Source organism: Genypterus blacodes, unplaced genomic scaffold (assembly GCF_046128005.1).
Source record: "Genypterus blacodes isolate CSIRO-AG114 ecotype Tasmania unplaced genomic scaffold, CSIRO-AGI_Gbla_v1 ptg000022l_1, whole genome shotgun sequence".
NCBI classification, from domain to species: domain Eukaryota; kingdom Metazoa; phylum Chordata; class Actinopteri; order Ophidiiformes; family Ophidiidae; genus Genypterus; species Genypterus blacodes.
Window position 1 is genome coordinate 6,647,379 of NW_027466835.1, and position 20,807 is coordinate 6,668,185.

Genomic DNA, 20,807 nt, shown 5'->3' on the forward strand with positions numbered 1-20,807 from the left:
AAAATAAAAGTACAATCCTTTATTCAACTGCACATCAAAACAAATCCTGCCGATGCTGAAGTAGGCTGAGAATTTAAACAGCGGCCTGAGAGTCTGCTTTGTCTCTGACTGTGCCGCTCACGCCAGCCAGGGCTTGTGAGCGGAGCTGATCAAACCCAAAGTGAAGTCACAGGTTAAGTCTGAAGTCATCAGATATGCGATTCAAGTCCCACGTGTGGATTTGTGCGCTGCAGTATCAAAGTCTTACAGTTTCAGATGGAACTTTCCCAAACCACAGTTATGCTCCGTAACCAGCACAATGCCCTGTTTCCACTTCCACTCAACCACTTCAACATTATGGCGTGATTCATAACTTTTGCCCGTGGTGCATCTGCAGTCTCAGTGGTCCCCTAGGGAGCAGCTGCTTAACACAAACCGACGTGTTTATTCTACCACAGATTTATAGCTAAATCACACCACATACACACACACACATACACACACAGACAATCAGGCCAGCACCTTGTGTTTGTGTCATTAAGTTCAGTCTCTGTCTGTGTTTGGTGTTGAATGATAAGATGGACTTGTGTTTGAGTCAAACATAATGTTATGATTTTATTGTTGTGATTTTATTGTTATGTTGCTCCTGTTGCCTTAAATGGCAGTAGGACTCTGAAGCAGAGCCAATTTTCATTTGACCTGGATTCTTGTTTGATATGAAGTACTTCAGATGTAATTATAATTGTGCTTGAGTATCTCCCATCCAAAGAAGTGTGTCAGACAATGAATCAGTGAGGCAAAATCAAACTTCACAGAGAGAAGTCACAAGTGACATGTCAATTGTTTAGTTTATGTTTTGTTTTTTTCTCCGCGTGTGTCTCCCCCCTTTCTTCTTTTGCCACAGCCCATGATGCGTTTTCCGACAGCTGGTACAGTGGAATGATGTCATCCTGTAAAAACTGCGCCTGACATCATCATGATGTCATTTGAGTGTGAGTATATATTAGTTTATTTACTGTAGGCTTTACGTGGGATTTTACTGCTGAGTGAGCAAGTTTAAAGGGGAGTTTAAACCGTAGTGTTTGGCAAATTTTCCATTTACATCTGAAAGGAGGCTGACAACACACACACACACAAACACACACATCCATACATGAAAGTCACTTTGAAACTTATCATGACTATAGATTGCTATTATAATCTAGAAGTGCGATAGCTGCCACAGAGGGAGGATGCTGCTATTTTGAGCGCACAGACTTGTGATGTGGAGTGAAGCGGAGCAGACTGATGAGGGTCTGCACTGTGTCAGGGTCAGAACACGGTCAAGTCACCCATAATGACAAAAACACGGTTTCAGGACTGGGATTCCAAAATAAAAGTAGCTGATTAAGAAAGAAAGTAATTGAACTAATGCAAAGTTACAATATTTTATACGTAAAATATGTAAAGCTGATTAGTGGATAAAGCACCAAAATCCCCCTTACAGAATATCAGTTAAAGGCCAAGATCTCCAAAAACTCAATATCAATATGAACCAGTCACTCTATGTATCAAAATATAACTGCAAAAAGTGTCTTCACTGTTGGCACTGGTACTTTTCCAGATTTTTCAGTTTGTGGAAAATGCGCACACAATCATACAGAAGCTGAGAGGAATTGCAATATCATTACTTAAAAAGTCATGTTAACCAATTATAACAGCAGGCAGTTGTTTCCATTGCTCAAATTAGTATCCATGAGCAATGGCATTATCCCATTATCTTGGAAAAACAAATGAGAATTGAATCAGCGCCGTGGTGTTTTTTTTATGTTCTGTATTTCCTAAACTTTGCTGTAAAAGTATAAAAATCCTCTGCGCCACTAAAATTCGGGGCTTTTATTTTGAAGGCACCAATGAAGATGGTTTCCTCCGGCGGTCTTCAGTCCGCCAACAGGTTCAGCTGTCAAAGTGAGGAGAGAGAGAGGAGGAAGAGGAGGAAGAGGAGGAGGAGCGGAGCTTCTTCTTCTGCGTCCGTGTCGCGTTTCACCCCAAACTTGTGGCACAATGGAGGGATTATAAAACAAACTAGTCACAGGAATCCGCCGTTTCCCACGTGAACTTCTCGCTCCTGAGCATCTTACTCACGCTGACTTGTAGGACGCAGCGTTTATCCTTAAACCTTTACTCGGTGTTAACGCGCCTTTTTCCTGCATCCTCGTCTACTTTTTTTTTTTGTTAACACATAATCAACGCCATCAGCATCCTGCATCTGCCACCGCCCTGGCAACTGGCTCCCTCCTGCTCCATCTCTCCCCCATCCCAAGCCAGCAGCCGGTGACAGGAGCAGAACATCTCCGCCGGAAAGCTTAGTTAACGCGTCTCCCCCGCGGAAAAAAAAGCTCCTTCTTGTTTCTCAAACTCTAAACAGGTTGATGTGTCGGGGAAGTCTCCTCTATCAGCACCAAAATGCCTGTGAGACGCGGTCACGTTGCGCTCCAGAACACCTACCTGGACACCATCATCAGGAAATTCGACGAGCAAAGTAAGTGCAGAAGAAGCAAGATTGCATTGAGTTGTGAACGTGTGAGGGTCGAAATCCCCCCGCAGAGCCCACACGTCAATCATTTAGAGTGTAAATTAGATTTTTAATTTGCATAAAGGGAGTTAATGCATCAAACAGGTGGGTAAAGTGGTTGATTAAACAGTGTGTTAAAGGGAATTCAGGATAATTAACCCACCGTGACCTACAGTCTACATTTGAAGAGGTGTAATAATGGGCTCAGCTCTTGATGTGAGGGTTTGTGACGGATGTTCTGGTGCTCATCTGCAGGGACAGAGGCCCCGTAGTAGACAGATGTTTATAGTGTGTTTTCCTGAAGGAGCAATGTGGGTAAAATCCTGTTACTTTGGTATAAAAGTGTCATTTTCTTTGGGCCCGATAACAAGTCTGTACACATGCTGCTCACTTCCTGTTGAATTCATCGTTTCATGTTGGTTTGATGTTGCTTTCAGTTGCTTGTATTTCAGACACAGCCGGCTTAGTTCAATCACAGCAGCCTGGTTAAAAATGGCATAAAAGATGAGAACGCTCAAATGAACACACACACACACACACTGTTAGATGAATGGCAGGGAGGATCAAATGACAACTGAAGACAGGAAATACAAACGTTTCCTGTAAACGTAAGCAAAATGTGCAGCAAAACAGTGAAAAGGTTCATAGCTCTTATAGTTAAAAGTTCTCATAAACACGGCGAGCAAAACCAATCTGGCAACAAGCGAAGGTCACAGGGACAAAGTGGCAACACAGCAAAAGAAAATAAATGAGCAAATTAGGAGCGTTCATATGTTTCATTCCCTGTGTCTTCAGTTCTATTGCACCTGCATCACATGACGGCCTCCTTTATGTTCCATTCCGTCACGGGCAAGAAGTCGAACCTCAAACCTACTCTGATGGTTGAACGCAGTAACAATAATAATGTCATGTTTTATTCTGGGTTCAGTTCTATCCCCTTGTGGCTCAAAAGCTCATATTCACTTCCTTCATGTGTGGCCTTTTGTTTGAGTCGGCTTCATTTGCTGCAAACACCCCAGTATTTGCATGAGAAATAGAGCATCTATTCAAGGCAAAGCTGCTTTTTTTAGTCCACAGCAGTCTCCCCGGCCCTGTGCCTGCCCTCCTGTCTTAACACGCTCGGACCCCTATACTTAAGATGGGGATTGAGTGATCGTAACCCCTGCTGTGCCGTCAGATACGCAATGACGATTCTCCCAGCTCTGTTTTGGACCAATTCACTATCTCTGACAGCTCTCGGCCTATTTTAGATCCGTCCCGATAACGCTTGAGCCTCTTTTGAAACAACCTCTATTATGCAATTCCCCCCCCCCCCCCGCCGCGCGCGCGTAAGTGTGTACGTGTGTGCACGTGCACAACCAGGTGAAGCATGTGCCACCGTGGCGCTGCTTAGCAACAGTGTGACGATCGGTGTTTCCACTCTGAGCCCCAGATAACGACTTTGGAAAGGATGTTCTCTCCAACACAGGAGCTCTCTCATTTAGTTTAGAGAGAGCGAGCGGCAGAGGCGAGCGTCAGTCCGCTCCTGTCGTCTGTTTAGAGAGCGGAGAGAAATGTTTAACCCAGATCCAACACCAGATAACATTAACAGTCACAGGCCCGGGTTATGTATGTGCTGTTGATTCACCTCACTCAACTCTTACACTAACAGCTTTCACCTTCAGATGGAGCCGCCCTCGCTCGCTTTCATGCCAGTGTCAAGTACATTACAGGGATCAATAACAGGAACAGGATGGTGTATGACATTTAAATCAATAATGTGTTGTCCATGTAAATAAGTACACAAAGGAGGTGCGTACTGAAAAAAAGTGGGTCAATCAGCTCAAATCTGTTGAATTAGGCTTAAAAATTCAGTGTTTAAGTTTTTACAGTGTTTTTGTATGATAAGAATCCATATTCCATCAATTTAGTGACACAATCACAAAACATCACGCCTCTGTAGCGCCTCCTACTGATTTGGGGTAAAACCTTTGAGCCCCCCCAACAATACCTCAACTGTTCATCATGTCTGGTGTGAAGAGGACGTGTGGGAGCAGGACGAGAGCGCAGCAGGTAGGAGGGGGCAGGAGGGATGGAAAATATCTCTCCCTCCTCCCCCCTCCACAGTCTTATCAGCAACGTTTCCATCCAGCTATTTTCCTGCCTGTTTATGGCTCATATTAATGCGCTTTGGTTCACACTGATTGGCCTGCGCTTGCTTGCCTTGTTCATGCATCGAGCTCATCAAAGTTTGATTCATGCTTTTGGTTAGAAGTCTGTTATTTTGAAATGATTGGCTGAACTCTAAATACGTTGTTAACTCCATCGTTGATGACAAACAGGTAGAGCCTCACTCTGTCAATGCCCACAGAGGCCTTTGTGTTAAAGTGCCCAGCTGCTCTCCTCAGTCTCTTGGGGGGAAATCCTGACACTAATACCATTAGTGGACTTCATTAGTTCCACTTGTGCTGATTGCTGAGAGGAGCGACGGAGGAACATCAAGGCTCAGCTGTTGGAGCAACAACTCCACTGTGAGGGCTCATTCAATCAAAGACATCCTTGTTCAACGGCGGACGTCAGGAAAGATTTTGAAACATTAGACTGAAACATTTTTGCTGAAATCAGTTTAAACCGAAACTATACATTTAACAAGTTATTGATAATATTGATAAAAAATTTTCTGAAGATGACCTTTGCCCCCTTGATGACCACTCAGAGTCTTTTGTTATTGATTGACCATATAGTGACCTCACAGGCCCGAATGGAATTACTGCTCTATTAAATGTGACTGCAGTGGAAAAGTCAAAACAGTTTATCCTAGAGATGTTTCAAACACACACTTTTTAATGAGTGGAATCATCCTTACCTGTCCTTACCTTCTGTCAGATCGCAAGTTTCTGATCGCCAACGCCCAGATGAAGAACTGCGGCATCATCTACTGCAACGAGGGCTTCTGTCAGATGTTCGGCTTCACCAGGGCGGAGATCATGCAGCAGCCCTGCACCTGCCAGTTCCTGGTCGGCCCCGGCACCATGAAGAGCGCCCTGGCCCAGCTGGCGCAGGCCCTGCTGGGGTCTGAGGAACGCAAAGTGGAGATCCTCTACTACTCCAAGGAAGGTGAGAGGACAGGCTAGAGGGGCCATGAGGGAGGATTTGGCAGAGAGACGTTTGTACCCTCAGGAAGGAGGCAGGAACCTTCTGCTGGCCCTCACAGTCTGTTTTGGCAGATTGCCTTCAGTGAGAACATAGACACCAACACCATCTGTATGTTCTCATCACTTCACAAGTTTAATGAGGAAACAAAACAAACAACCAGAAACTGTATGGAGGGTGAAAGTGTCTCAAAACTCTGAACTCCTCTCATCATGTTAACTTTTATATTTGTTTGTTTGTTTGACAGCGACATCGTGTCACGTAATCTGTAAGTGACACAAAAAGCATCCAGGCAAATGAGGCGAGCAAATACAGACAGGCTGAAGCGAATTACAGCCGTCAACACACACTAACACACCCAAAGCACACACACACACACATGTCCTTTGTTACTTTGGACATTTGGGCATGAGGCGCACAGGCTGGACCGCCGTTGTCATGGAAATGCGGCCGTCTCTCCAGATCACATCCACTCGGCCTGTATTTGTTTTGTCCCCTGCTGCTCGGGAAAGCTGCGAGCGAGTGGATCAGACGTCAGCCGCTACATGAATTCTTGTTAAAATCCATCTTGTTTTTGATGCGTAGGTGGCCTCAATGGAACAAATGCGGCCACACACTGAATGTATGTGTGTGTGTGTGAGTGTGTGAGTGATCTGCCCTGTCCCCTGTGTCTATTTTTAGACCGAGCTGATTGCATGTGAAGTTAGACCTGACGGAAATGTAGATCGTCCCTCTCTCGCCTTTTCTCTCGGTTTACTTTCTGTCTCCTCTAGAAAAACATGTCTGTACCATGAAGGTAAATTGTCCAGTGGGGGTATAGCTCAGTGGTAGAGCATTTGACTGCAGATCAAGAGGTCCCCGGTTCAAATCCGAGTGCCCCCTATCTCATTCTTTTATAATTACATAGGATACAATCGCATGAGACTCAACATAGGGTCCTTGACCTATTCTCAGGTCATCAATAAACCAAACATTGTCACGAATTTACTTTGGATAATGAAGAAGACAAGCCTCTCTTACTCGATTAGACAAATGTGTGAAAGTGTACATCAAACACTCTTGTAAAGTCCTTTCTCTCTCTCTTTAAGGCACATGCCTACCTTGCCTAGTGGACATCGTCCCCGTGAAGAACGAAGAAGGGCTCGTCATCATGTTCATCCTCGACTTCCAGGAGCTCATCGATCCTTCCGTCAAGAAAACAGGACTCAAGCAGAGAGTGGCCGAAGGATGGATATACTGTAAAGCCCGTGTTTACTATTAGATCATACGTGTGAAACTGTTGTGTATGAAGCTACCTGGTGGACGCAGCTGCTAAATGTGAGTTTCCCCCTCAGGTCAGAATCGCAGGCTGAAGGTGAGGATGCCGGCGCTGCGATCCATACGCCGACCTTCGCTCTCCAAAGATCAGTTTGAAGGGGTGGTGGTGGACTACCTGCAGGTGAGATGGGGAACGGGCACATTCACACACCTGAGCCGGAGTCGCCTTTACTTGTAGTTTTGGCCCGACCGTGACCAACTCTAAATGATTCTTTAAACTTAAATAAGATTCAGATCCGATGCCTGGCTGGACTCTGCTACCATCTAGTGGTAAGAGAGTGTTAACACAGGACGAGCGATCTAAATGGTTTTCTGTGGCCTTAAAAGTGAAGTTTTAAAAGTTGATAAGCCAAAAAGTCCTATAGTCATCTCTCCACAAAAATGCTTAAACCTCTGCTGATTTGAGTTGTGTCTAGTTTTGCAGCCACACAACAGCACACACACACACACACACACACACACAAATCGAGGCAATGAGAAATCGAGTCTGATTGTTTGCATGAAATTACAAAAAGAGAAGAAGATAATGAAGCACTGCTGAGTTGCGTTTATATTTTTCAGCTCAATAACCAGTTTGGAGGTCATTCATACTTCGATGAATCACTCAGGCACCGGTATTGTTTCATGAAGAAATAAAAATTGGGTGTGATTTCTTTTACACTTCCTCTTTCCTTTTCTGATTTCGCCTTGGCAGCCAAACAGCGAGGAAGTTCCCCTGAAGGAGTTTCGGATCCCGTCCAAAGAGAGCTGCATGCAGTCGGAGACCGAGGCCCTGATCGAACAGGACCTCGATCCTCCTTCGCCCGCCGCTCAGCCCTCCGCCAAGCGCCGCTCCCTGCTGACGGACCGCCTGGACCCCAGCACGGCCTACCCCCGGGGGTCGATACCTCGGAGCGGCTCTCGTGACAGCGTCCGCAGCCTGCGCCGGGCCTCGTCACTGGATGACATCGATGGCATGAGGGTTGAATGGAACAGTCGATCTGGAGACCCCCGAGCCAACACCAGTTAGTGTTAAGAGAGTCAATAGGAGTTACCATAGATACGCGTCATACTTAAATCCTCCACTTCAACCTCGGTAATGTGACCTTTTGACCTGCCAGCATGCAATCAGACATTACCTGAGTTTAACATGGGGTTTGGAGGCGGTTGCCCTTTAAAAAGACATTTGATGCTATTTATTGATTTCTCTGCAGCCACACAAACCAGAATCAGGCTTGGTATATAACATTGATCCATCATAGGGTTAACAGCATTACAGGAAATAATGAGCAGACTTTCATTTTGCTCATTTTTAGTCATTCTTGTTCCATTCTTGTTTTTTTTCACATCATATTTCCAAATCATGACGAATCTCTCACTCTGTGCCGCAGGTCTGAAGCCCAGTACTCTGAACACCACGTCTGACTCGGACTTAATGAGACATCGGACCGTCAGCCGCATTCCTCAGGTCACCCTCACCTTCAGCTCAGACCGGATGAGACCTCCTTCCCCCACCGAGATCGAGATCATCGCGCCGAGCAAGATCAAAGATCGAACCCAGAACGTCACAGAGAAAGTCACTCAGGTCACACAGGTAAGTGATGACGTGTGACAGAGGAAGGCTTCCCTCACTTCTTATTTCATGTTTACAGCAAAGGAGAGCTGTGTAAGAACAGGAACAGGAATTCCACTTGATCTCATTGCAGTTTCGCTGGTTGTAGGAAATGTTCTAGATTTCTAGAGTCAGTGTGTGAGTGATCGCCGCTATCCCCCGTTACTATCTTTAGACCCGGCTGATTGTGGTGTGAAGTTAGACCAAACAGAACGAAGCTGTCAGCATCGTCCTTGCTTCTGGTTTTTGTATGTCCTCTCCTGAAAACATAAATACACGGTATGGAGATCATGTGAACTCTTTCACTGGGGGTATAGCTCAGTGGTAGAGCATTTGACTGCAGATCAAGAGGTCCCCGGTTCAAATCCGAGTGCCCCCTCTTTATTTGTCAACATATGTAAACCTCTGTGGTAATTAAGAAGGAAATCCACTACATTACCTAATCTGAATTAGGCTCTGTATCCTTTTTGGGGATTTTCTTCTTCTGGTCTCAAACTAATTCCACCTGGTGGCGTGTTGGGTCATTTCTGTCGGCTGCACAAGATGAGTCCAATCTAAATAAATGAAAGAGCTGTTGGTGAGGAAGCAGGAAGTGTCAGTAGCTTGAAACCTGATAGATTCAAGCTGGATTTATAATTCTGCGAAGGAACACGTAAACAGATTCGCAGACCTACTTTGCAAAGGGATCTAATCAGTAAACAATGTTCACAGATGGTCCCTTAAGTGTGGAGCTCTGCCGGAATCTCTACAGAGCGCCGAGCGAAACCAGGAGGGAGGAGAAGATTCTTGTAAATTTACTATAATCAAGATGGAAAAATGTCTCATCTGCAGTTCCATTTTATCACGGTGGATATGTCATTCATCGTAGCCTCAAACGCACATGTATGTCACCAGATCACTGATGTAATGTAGCGAACACTTCATCCCCAAAATCCAGATCATTTAAGTCTCATTATCAGAAGTGGTGTTAACGATCATCAACATTTCTTTCCTTCACACACTTGTTGTCATGTGTGATGAGTTTAGGCTGCTGTCTCTCACACACACACACACACACACACACACACACACACACACACACACACAGACAATGGTGTCTATAAATGGCTTTTGATTCTGGCTCACTGAAGATGTTAACAGACATCTGCAGTCACATGGTGAAAGTGTGAAAGAATAATCTCACCTGGGGTGTGACATCCACCCAAAATAATCCTCAGCCACCTGTCGTCGTGCCACACACTCACACACTCACTGCCGCAACGTCATGGATATCGGTTTGATCGGTTGAGGACAGAGATCTGCGGCCGCATCGCACTGACCAGATGATTTTAGCAAAGTCTAAATCTGAGCTTAATCTGCTTTTGTTTGTGATCAAATATTTGAACGGGCAGTATAAACAGAGGGATGGTGCCACTGCGATACCTGACTTTGAATAAAGATAACACACACACACACACACACACACACATCACTATCACTTTAATTGTCATGTGGAGCCATATTCAGCATGTGGAAACAAAAGACTAGACAGCATAGAGGCTGTGCTGGGAACTCATCCGACCTCTATGACATACATGTATGACACACACACACACACTCTCTCTCCCTCTCTCTGTCTGGCACGTTGGCTGACATTAATGTGAATATGTGACATTTGATCAAAATGGATTTACTTCCTTCATCGCAGCAATATCAAACTTTTAATGTGCATGTATATCAAAACGCGACGTGGGTACGGGACAGCTGATAGGTGCTCAGTGTGTGAGGACGTATGTGGAGAAGTGTGTTGGCGAGTGGCAGGATGGCAGGCTGTCTGTGGGAGTGGACGGGGTTCTTGGTGAGATGTTATGAAAGCCAAAGCCGGAGTGCAGCTGGCAGAGGGGAAGCGGCGGGGAGGCTATCGAGCAGCACTCTGGGGCCCGACGCTGCCGTTTGACCTTGTCCTGTGAGGTTAATGGAAGTGGAGGGCAGCAGAGGGTCGAGCACGCTCTGTCTGCCTCTGGCAAAGCTCCAGCCTCACCCCAAAATGACAGCAAAGCCCCCAAAACTGCTGCTTACGGTCTCCGGTTTGGGGTTTTTGTCCGTTTCTGACTTGATTCCTGTCAGGCCCTCTGCTCGGGTTAAAGGTCAAACTCATTGCTGTCACAGGCTTTGTAAAGAATGATTATGTTGTGTGTTTACGATGTCTCCTTTGCTTGGCATCTTTCAAATTGGATTTTCATTGTTAACATGCAACCAAAAAAAAGGAAATGAAGGCTGTCATTGATCGGCGCTCATATTGATTTGTCCACATAACAGCCAGTGTGACCGAACAGACGGGAGGAAGCTCAATAATGGCTGTAACCCCAGCGCAGTGTCTGGTGGCGCCTGTGCGTGTGTCTGTGTGTGTGTAATCAGGGAATGCAGACATGTGTTTCTGTGGCGCCCCCTGGCTTTGAATGAGCTCAACAGTCAGGTTGTAAAGCTGGCAGGTGTTATAGTTTGTGCAGGTTTGTCTCAGCGTTTGAACCCAGAACCATCCTGCTGTGGGGTAACCATGGTAACAGCAGAGTTATTTACCTCCCTGAAAATACGAAGGAAATTCATTAAGACTGATGGAACACTTGAGATAATCAGTAATATTGGCCAAAGGAGAAAGAAATGACTATAATAAAGTTTGAATGTATATATTTCTCAATTTACAATTTCCTGGACCCAGATCTGATGTATTTAAATGTACACAACAGATGAGGAGGAAAACATAAAGGTGAATATTTACATTATTATTGTGAAGTATTTGACTGTAAATCTAGTCAAATCAAGAATCCAATATTGAGCCTCAAACGAAACAAAAGGTATTAAGAGTTAAAGGAAGTGGAGCTTTGTCACAATATTCATAATCACACTACAGACAGATGCTGTTTGCTGTTTATGAGGGCTGGGCTTGAGGCAGGGCGGACGAGCGAGGCGGCGGCAGCAGGAAAGAGAGGGACATCCAGACTGATGGGACAGAGGGACAGAGGGACAGAGGCCGCCTCGTCTGTCCCCCTCACTCTCTCTCTCACTCTTGCGCTCCCTCGCTCTCTTAGTTTCCTGCGGCGTTTTCAACATGAGCTTCAAGCAGAAACTCCAGCCTGTGAGTACACAGCTGTCGTGCTCCACAAACTCTTTTTCTCTCTGTCTCTCTCTCTCCGTCTCTCTTTTAATGCCTCGCTCACCAACTACAGCTCCAATATGAGCAATCGTTTTTTGCTGTTGCTTTAGACTTTTGATGACTGCTTCAGTTTCATACAAGCTGTTTATTGTCAATTCTCCTTTAGCATGAGTAGCTCAGTGAGTGAGGAAAGAATCATGGGAAAACACACAAAATAAGAAGAAATAAGCAAAGGAAAGCTGCTGTATACTTCATGTTTGCACTCCCTGTTTACATCAAATATGCTTCATTTAACATTCAGTAAGTGTCATAGATAAACACACACAGTCTGATGTTCCGTCATGTTGCTCGTGTGTGTGTGTGTGGTTGTGGTTACGAAACAGAGCTGCAGACGTCAATAACTGAACATTTTTTGGACGAGTGAACCGTTGCAGCATGAATGTGACGTAGAGGAATCTCACAGATCGATACGGAGGTGATAAATAAAATCAATACATCCTCCGCAGATAAATCTCCTAGAGGCAGGAACGATTTAGGATCAGGAGCCAACTTCTTTTTTTGCCATTAAAGGTCACTGCACTCCATAACGGAAAAATATCCCAGCCTTGTTTATTCCCGATTAAGATCTAACTCCAGTGTTTCTCTCCCCTGTGCTTTGCTTTTTTACCAAATATGGCTGAATTCACATTGAGGTTACTGTTCACTTCTCTGTCCTTCACTTGTAGTGTTTCACTTCGACTATTTCTGGTCACTGTTCTCATCCGAGCTGGGAAAGTGGAACGGTTCTGCGTTTGGGAACGTTTTTTCCCCAGTGAATAATGTTTCAGGCTCTTGATATACTGCACCCTGAGGACTCACCTGTGGGTGCTGGGTACGTTTACTACAGAGTTTGGCTGCAGGAAGAGGAAGGTGACGGTCCATCCAGTCTGAGATCAGCAAGGAAACACTGAAAGGCAACTTCAACACCTTTTTAGGAATTGTTTTCAGGACTTTTAGCCTTTTCTTCCAGTGTGGAGAGGCCAACTCGCTCTCGCTTTCTGCTAGGGAGGCTTTTATCACAGTTATGCAAACAAAATATACAAATGAGGATGAGGCTGGTGGAAAAGCGTCAGCAGCATATTTCAAAAAGTGAAATTGAAATGCGACAGAGTCAACACTGAACACAGCAGAACTCAGAGCTCTGACCTCAGAAAACTCCAGTTGTAGTGAAAATGAGCAGGAATCTCTCTACTGTGCACAGCGGCCGATCAATGCAGGCACTCCACCATTGACCTGAGTGCTGGCAAAGGGGTCACATGGTGCAGCAGAGGCAGGTGAGGCTGCTGTGGACGCTTTAAAAGCATTTAGTGCCTGTGGAGAGAGGATAGGGCCAGGCGGGGTCTCTCTCTCTCTCTGTCAGTGTCCCACAGCTTGGGTTTGAGCTCTTCTATCGGTAGAATTCTGATATTTCTGTGGTAGTGATGCACTGGAGGAGGATGGGGCTGCACAGGAGGCAGGGCGGCCTGCTGAGGGTTTGGAGGAGCTTTGTCTTCTGTCGCTCTGGTCAGCAGGATGACAGCCTGAACATGGAGACTCTGATTGTCGTGCCGGTCAGTGGGAAAACCCTTCACAGACTGTTTACTGTCCATGTTTGTGAGTGTTGCTGTTTCTCTTGTGTTGATCCAATAAGCTGATTGACTGATGGCAGCGTTTGGTGCTATTGTGATAATTGGTCTTGTTTATGCCGAACTAATTTTGGCTGCAGCATTAAACACCATCATTTAATACATTGTCTTATTTTGTAGTGATGTAAATGTAATTTATCTATTCATGGATATGAACAGACTCTTCAGTGCATCACACAGACACACACACACACGTTTATGTAGCAATGTATTGATTTAGCTCAGTCTGGTTGGACAAAGTGGGAGACCACACAGGCTTGTGTGTTTATTTGAAGCAAAGGCACAATTATCCAAACCAAGCCTGTTATCTGTTATCTGAACGTCAGTGGTGACTGAAGAGGCAGTTTAAACTCTGTGTGTCTCAGGCTGAGACACGGCTGACACCAGTTGAAGATCTGGCATTTGAAGGACGATGTATCCAGCGTGTTGTGGCTCTTTCTGATGCTGAACTTGGTGTGATCGCTGTGAGAAAGCTGCTGATAACCTTTGACCTCAGGTTCTTAGACATTAAAGAACCAATTAGCTGTGGCAGGGGCGAGGTGGACGAGGAGCTGTTCTGGGAACCAAACAACAACAGGAAGGCTCTTAGTTGGAGCTGGTGATTAGGTTGCAACATGGCATACAACTGCTCAACGCTACTCTCCTTCTTCTTGTAATACTTACAATCCTGACCCCTGTCCTCAGGTGCTGTCCCTGGGAGCAGATGTACTACCTGAGTACAAGCTCCAGGCCCCTCGTATCCACAAATGGACCATCCTGCACTACAGCCCCTTCAAGGCAGTTTGGGATTGGCTCATCCTGCTGCTGGTCATCTACACCGCCATCTTCACGCCGTATTCAGCCGCCTTCCTTCTCAACGAGGTGGAGGAGGAACGGCGGCGCACCTGCGGCTACACCTGCAACCCCCTGAACGTGGTGGACCTGGTGGTGGACGTCATGTTCATCGTGGACATCCTGATAAACTTCAGGACCACCTATGTCAACCACAACGACGAGGTGGTCAGCCACCCGGGACGCATCGCACAGCACTACTTCAAGGGCTGGTTCCTCATCGACATCGTGGCTGCCATCCCCTTCGACCTGCTCATCTTCCGCTCCAGGTCTGAGGAGGTGAGAGAGAAAGAGAGACAAGTGGGATTTGTTTGGGTTTGTGAGTTACATTTGGGTTAGGGAACACATATAAACATCCAAATCAATAATGAATCTGATGGTTGGTTGCAGCCCTACTTGCTTGTCATTGTCACTAACATGAAGCTTATCTCCCTCCAGCCTCAGACCACCACTCTGATTGGATTACTGAAGACGGCGAGGCTGCTGAGGTTGGTTCGAGTGGCGAGGAAGTTGGACCGTTACTCAGAATACGGAGCTGCTGTCCTGCTGCTCCTCATGTGCACCTTTGCCCTCATCGCTCATTGGCTGGCCTGCATCTGGTACGCCATTGGCAACATGGAGCGCACAAGCACCGCCCGCATTGGAGTCCTGAAGATCGGCTGGTTGGACAATTTGGCCGACCAGATTGGAAAACACTACAACGACAGCGACGCAGCATCGGGCCCCTCCATCAACGACAAGTATGTCACAGCGCTGTACTTCACCTTCAGCAGCCTGACCAGCGTGGGCTTTGGGAACGTCTCACCCAACACCAACCCGGAGAAGATTTTCTCCATCTGTGTCATGCTCATAGGCTGTGAGTAAAGATTCAACGCTGTGAAATAGCAAATGATCAAAGTTTGGATTCAATCATGTTTAGTCTGACATGTACACTTTGTCTCGTGCAGCTCTGATGTACGCCAGCATCTTTGGGAACGTGTCCGCCATCATTCAGAGATTGTACTCAGGCACAGCCCGGTACCACACACAGATGCTGCGGGTCAAAGAGTTCATCCGTTTCCACCAGATCCCAGGAGGCCTGAGGCAGCGGCTGGAGGAATACTTCCAGCACGCCTGGTCCTACACCAACGGCATCGACATGAACGCTGTGAGTCGCTCTAACTCAGACACAGACACTGTGTATTGTATTTGTATTGTCAGGGGGTATAGCTCAGTGGCAGAGCATTTGACTGCAGATCAAGAGGTCCCCAGTTCAACTCTGGGTGCCCCCTCTCCTTTACAATCCATTTTTGAACTCAGAGGCTTGTAAAATGTATCGTGCTTATTGGAAACGTAGATGGTAAAGGATTGTATTTATAATTTGACTTCGTTCACTCATTTTTGTGTGAACTTCTGTCAGAAATCTGGCTTCATCCCTCACAGTTGGGGGTATAGCTCAGGGGCAGAGCATTTGACTGCAGATCAAGAGGTCCCCAGTTCAAATCTGGGTGCCCCCTCTCCTTTAGAGAAGATTTTAGCTCATTCAATCCCATATCACAACCAAGTTCTAGTTATTTGAATAGCAGGAAGGAAGTTGAAGTCTTTATTTGACTGCATTTATTTGCAAATATATAAGAGGACTATGGAATTCCAATGAAGCCTAGATGCATCAATGCACATTTCACACACACGCTGAGAACAATGGAACTCGGAGGCTTGTGGAATGTAATGCTTGTGTCATGACTCTGGCTCTGACAGGTGGGGGTATAGCTCAGTGGCAGAGCATTTGACTGCAGATCAAGAGGTCCCCAGTTCAAATCTGGGTGCCCCCTCATGTGTACAACACACTTTTGAACTCAGAGGCTTGTGAAATGTAGATGTGCTTATCAGAAACATAGAGGTTAAAGCATTCTGTCCAGAATTTATTCGTTCCTTGTAATTCCTGTGTAACCTCCTGTCAGAATTATGGCTCGAGGTCTCTCAGCTTGGGTGTATAGCTCAGGGGCAGAGCATTTGACTGCAGATCAAGAGGTCCCCAGTTTAAATCTGGGTGCCCCCTCACCTGTACAATACTTTTTGAACTCAGAGGCTTGTGAAACGTAGACGTGCTTACCAGAAACCTAAATGGTAAAGTATTGTATTTACAATTTATCTTGTTTCACTCATTCCTGTGTGACCTGCTGTCGGAAATCTGACTCTATTGCTGCCAGCTCGGGGGTATAGCTCAGCGGCAGAGCATTTGACTGCAGATCAAGAGGTCCCCAGTTCAAATCTGGGTGCCCCCTCTCATGTGTTCTTCTTACTCTAATGGCAGAACATGTTTATTTCACTGCATTTATTTGCAAACACATGACTCCTTCACAGTCAGCAGAACTCACTGGATATGTCATCTGTCCTGGGAAAGTGATGACACTGCCCCCTTTACACCCTGAACCTGGATGAGCAGATGAACGGTTATGTACGGATGATCTTCTGAATTTAACATGTTGTCCTCTGTTGCTCCGCAGGTGCTGAAGGGTTTCCCAGAGTGTCTGCAGGCTGACATCTGCCTGCATCTGAACCGCACCCTGCTGCAGAACTGCAAAGCCTTCCGGGGGGCCAACAAGGGCTGCCTGCGGGCCCTGGCCATGTGCTTCAAGACCACCCACGCACCACCTGGGGACACGCTGGTCCACAGCGGGGACATTCTCACCGCCCTCTACTTCATCTCCAGAGGATCCATAGAGATCCTCAGGGACGACGTGGTGGTGGCCATACTGGGTGAGAGGGAAACCAGTACTAATCTTTTCGTTTATGCAAATCCTCAGCCACAAAACACACGCTAGTCTTGTTGTGTGTGTTATGCGCAGCTCCACATCTATTTCACACAGGCATTGATCTCCACATCCTGGGTGTGTGCTCAGGAGTATTAGTGTCCCTGGGATGCTCCTTCCTGTGTGTTTCATGTTCTCTCTGCTGCGGTTTCCGTAGGAAAAAATGACATCTTTGGTGAAGCCATCAGTCTGTACGGGCGGCCTGGGAAATCCAGTGCTGATGTCCGGGCTCTGACCTACTGTGACCTTCACAAAATCCTCAGAGATGACCTGCTGGAGGTGCTGGACATGTATCCGGACTTCGCTGACACGTTCTGGAACAGCATAGAGATCACCTTCAACCTCAGAGATGTGAGTGCCACCAGAGGGCGACAAACTACCAACACACAAGTCTCTACGGTTCAGATATCAGCCAATATTTGGCAAATAATAGTCACAATAAACATCATGGACTTATGACATGTAAGATAGATACAGGGATGGATGTTTTCTTAAGCATGACATCAGTTGTATATTGTTGAATTACTGAAGCTTGTGTGTATCAGGCAGATAGAATAAACCAGCCAACCCTGAGCAGGGACTCTGAGCGCGGTTTCCGCCGACGGCACCGGAGAAGCTTCCTGCATCGCAGAAACAGACCAGGTAACCGAGCGGGCCAGGGGCTCAGGTGTGAACACATTTCTACGCATTTCTGTTCAATGTCTGATCTCTACATTGCTGTGCCCCGGCTGTCCCCAGATGGTACGGACCGCGAGGATGGTTACCCAGACCAGACCTGCCCGATGGCAAATCACCACCGTGGCTCGACGTCACGGTCTCATTGGGGGAATGGCTGCAGCAGTGGCAGCGTCTGTTCCGTCCCGACTAGTGATGAGGAGACTAAGCTGGCGGGACACAGCAGGGGGGAGCTGTACTCCCCTGGGAGCGATAACAGAGAATATCCCCCAGCAGTGGATCAACTGTTGTCTCCCAGTGGAACCTCAGCAGCCAGAGGGCCACCTGTAGACCAAGGAGGACCCCCATTCTCTAAAGACTTATGTATGGCATGATAATACTTTAAAGAGAGTAAATTACTTGTATTGTTCATTATGTGATGACACCTTTGGGTTCTTTTGTACACAGCAGCAGCAGCGTCCATCAGCATGTCAGGCCTGTATGGCTACTGGCCAGATGGCAGAGCCAGTCAGTTCTCTGAGAGCCAGAGTCACGCAGCCAGGGTCAGCTTCCAGGCCCCAACCTGTGCAGAGGGCCGGCCGAGCGAGCTGGAAACCCGACTGGAGCTGCTGCAGTCCCAGTTAAACCGGTCAGTTAAATGTAGAAAAGAGGGGGCACCCGGATTTGAACCGGGGACCTCTTGATCTGCAGTCAAATGCTCTACCACTGAGCTATACCCCCTGTTGATATCTCATGTGAAGCCCGGCTTCTTGTTTGCTTGCTTTAACAGTCATCTGTGAATCAACAGCCCCTCCCTCTGGGAGCTCCTCCCTATTGTTTGCCTTTCAATTCCCAGAGGGTGTTGACAGAGTGTGTGTTGTGACAGGATGGCAAGGAGAAATACAAAGATAATACTGGGAAGAATGAATGATAAAAGCGATATTTGTTTTGTTTGACCTTGTGGTTTAACTGCCTTTTAACTGCTGAAGAGAAAGCAGGAAGTCAGCCTGAAAGCAGCCTGCTGAACTATAAAAGCTGTTAATCCAAAGGTCTTTTATCAATCCAGGCTGGAAACCCGAATGACAACGGACATCAGTGTGATCCTGCAGCTCCTGCAGAGGCAGATGGTGCCGGTCCCTCCAGCCTACAGCGCCTCTGTGTCACCCAGCGCTCACCCATCCCACCCTGCCACCCTGTTCAGCTCGGGAACACCCACAATCCACACTGTCCCTCCAATCCCACAAGAACAGATCAACAGTGCCTCCCCGTCACGACAGGTGGGTGCTTGAGATCACACACACGCACACACACACTTACCACAGTATTTACGTCTAATATGTGTAAAACTCCTCCTGTATGTATGAGGCTTATATTCCTCTTCTGTCTTTTCAATTCAAGCACGAATCTAAGGACCCTCTCTCCAGAGGCCTCCACCTCGCTCTGGCCTGTGATGACTCCGTGTCCCCAGAGGCTGACCCACCTCATCCTCCCCTTGTGGATGACCCCTCTCCTCAGCTGAGCTCAGGGGCTCACGTGTCTCCTGGACTAATATGTGGCAGCCAGCGCTTCCCCTCCCTCCCGGAGCATCTGGAGACTTCCACAGAGGTGCAGGGGATCCAGAGGCACGTCTCTGACCCCGTCCTGTCAGGCAGCTAGAACCCCCCAAACCCCCTTAATACCCAAAGGCTCTGTCCTTCGGGTGGGACGGCCATATGTTCCACAATTTGTTCCATTCTCCCTTCCAATAATATACTCTTAAGAGGAACTGAGGGTTCAGAGAGCCTCCGGTTTTCTCAAGGTACAGACTCACAGCGCCCTCACAGGCCGACGTAGATCGGAGCTTCAGCGTTCCTTTGCTTTCCAGGTCAAAGAAGAGAATCCCGCCGAACTGGGTGGAAACGTGTCACAAAGTCGAAACTAGACAAGTCGCACCCCAGAGGTCAAAGGTCAGGGACGACTCTAGTATGTTTCATGTGTGACGTATTGTCTGCATTCACCTTGTATACAAACTTGCACATTTAGACTCCCAACGTAGAGTACTGTAACATTTATCTCGAACTGAAATAGTTTTCCCAATATTAGAGACGTAACGGTCACATAAACAACCATACGTCTAGTAAATGTAACTGGTTATGTGTGTACAAATTATATATTGATGAACACTGTCATTGTTTTGGTGTGAATGTGGAGAGGATATCAGAACAGGAGGGCGCACCACAGCTTTGTGGCACACTGTGAATGATTATGACCAGTGAGGTATCATTTTCATCTCATATTTCGCGTCATGACATTTGTTTTTGACGCGTCATTTGATCAAGATAAGCCATGAAACGGAGGTGTACCTCTTACAAACACTGTTTTGTCTGGTTTCTGCATTTATCTGCGCTGTTCCTCTTCACACACGTGCGGGTGATGTCTTAACAAAGAGGTGTAGGCGTATTGTTTTAGACTGAATACTGTCTAAAAAGTACAGCTGCCTTTAGAGGGCTTGTCCAGCCTGTCGTCCTTAACTGTTAACGTCACCACACGCTCACCCGAGAGGGACACGAAAGGAAACACTGCCCAGGTTGTCATGCGTCTGTTTTGAGTGATGTGATCCAATGTGAAGTGGACTGCAGCTGTGAATGCGGCTCTCGCTGGCGCAGGGACGTCGCCTCCTCTGCCAACGCGATCCCACAGTTCCAAACACAAGGTGGATGGAATGAGCTTCAGAGCATTTCAAATTCTGTGTAATTGTTTGTGAAGAATAACAAATCCCTGTTATTTATGTTTTTTTTTAATTAAAGACACCACAGATGCTGAGAGTGGGTTTGGATTTCATTTTTTGACTTCATAACATCTGGGTCAATAGCAAAACAAATCTCTGAGCAGTTTGATCATCACTGTAGTTCTTTAGGGAGTTTCAGGGTTAAGTCCTGGTGTAAACATGTGTTCTTCGTCCCGGTAGGTCGTGCCCTCTACCTGTGCGTGAGTGTGGGGTTCAGCTTTGCACCGCCTCGTGTTTCTACTTCAACTTTCAGACATTTTATCTTAGAATTAATAAATGTGAAGCCTGTATTTGGGCAGATGGGAGTCACTGTGATGGGCAGGTGGTCTGTCTTGTCACACAGCTACACAGGAAAACAAACTCCTTACGTTTCCTCTTTGTAACACCGGGCTC

General features: G+C 46.7%; 1 protein-coding gene and 7 non-coding genes across 9 annotated transcripts; 7 read left to right on the plus strand and 1 right to left on the minus strand.

Moving 5' to 3' along the window:
• The first annotated feature begins 1,937 nt into the window (after positions 1 to 1,937).
• On the plus strand, positions 1,938 to 20,594 carry kcnh6a (potassium voltage-gated channel, subfamily H (eag-related), member 6a). Of its 2 annotated transcripts, XM_076142906.1 has the most exons (16): positions 1,938 to 2,500; positions 5,399 to 5,629; positions 6,754 to 6,903; positions 7,000 to 7,103; positions 7,677 to 7,986; positions 8,353 to 8,555; positions 14,055 to 14,480; positions 14,640 to 15,057; positions 15,149 to 15,348; positions 16,688 to 16,940; positions 17,151 to 17,344; positions 17,539 to 17,635; positions 17,732 to 18,031; positions 18,116 to 18,296; positions 18,714 to 18,924; positions 19,046 to 20,594. In XM_076142906.1, exons 1-16 carry the CDS (start codon positions 2,425 to 2,427, stop codon positions 19,301 to 19,303), a joined length of 3,612 nt encoding a protein of 1,203 aa, XP_075999021.1. In that variant the 5' UTR covers positions 1,938 to 2,424; the 3' UTR covers positions 19,304 to 20,594. The 2 variants fall into 2 exon arrangements, with proteins under 2 accessions (XP_075999021.1, XP_075999022.1); XM_076142907.1 differs by lacking the exons at positions 17,732 to 18,031; positions 18,116 to 18,296; positions 18,714 to 18,924; positions 19,046 to 20,594 and having other exon boundaries at positions 17,543 to 17,629.
• On the plus strand, positions 6,476 to 6,547 carry trnac-gca (transfer RNA cysteine (anticodon GCA)). The gene has a single exon. It is a non-coding gene; the product is annotated as a tRNA-Cys (tRNA).
• On the plus strand, positions 8,881 to 8,952 carry trnac-gca (transfer RNA cysteine (anticodon GCA)). Its single transcript has one exon. It is a non-coding gene; the product is annotated as a tRNA-Cys (tRNA).
• Positions 15,401 to 15,472, plus strand: trnac-gca (transfer RNA cysteine (anticodon GCA)). Its single transcript has one exon. It is a non-coding gene; the product is annotated as a tRNA-Cys (tRNA).
• trnac-gca (transfer RNA cysteine (anticodon GCA)) lies at positions 15,626 to 15,697 on the plus strand. Its single transcript has one exon. It is a non-coding gene; the product is annotated as a tRNA-Cys (tRNA).
• On the plus strand, positions 15,941 to 16,012 carry trnac-gca (transfer RNA cysteine (anticodon GCA)). The gene has a single exon. It is a non-coding gene; the product is annotated as a tRNA-Cys (tRNA).
• trnac-gca (transfer RNA cysteine (anticodon GCA)) lies at positions 16,394 to 16,465 on the plus strand. The gene has a single exon. It is a non-coding gene; the product is annotated as a tRNA-Cys (tRNA).
• trnac-gca (transfer RNA cysteine (anticodon GCA)) lies at positions 18,317 to 18,388 on the minus strand. Its single transcript has one exon. It is a non-coding gene; the product is annotated as a tRNA-Cys (tRNA).
• Positions 20,595 to 20,807: the final 213 nt, after the last annotated feature.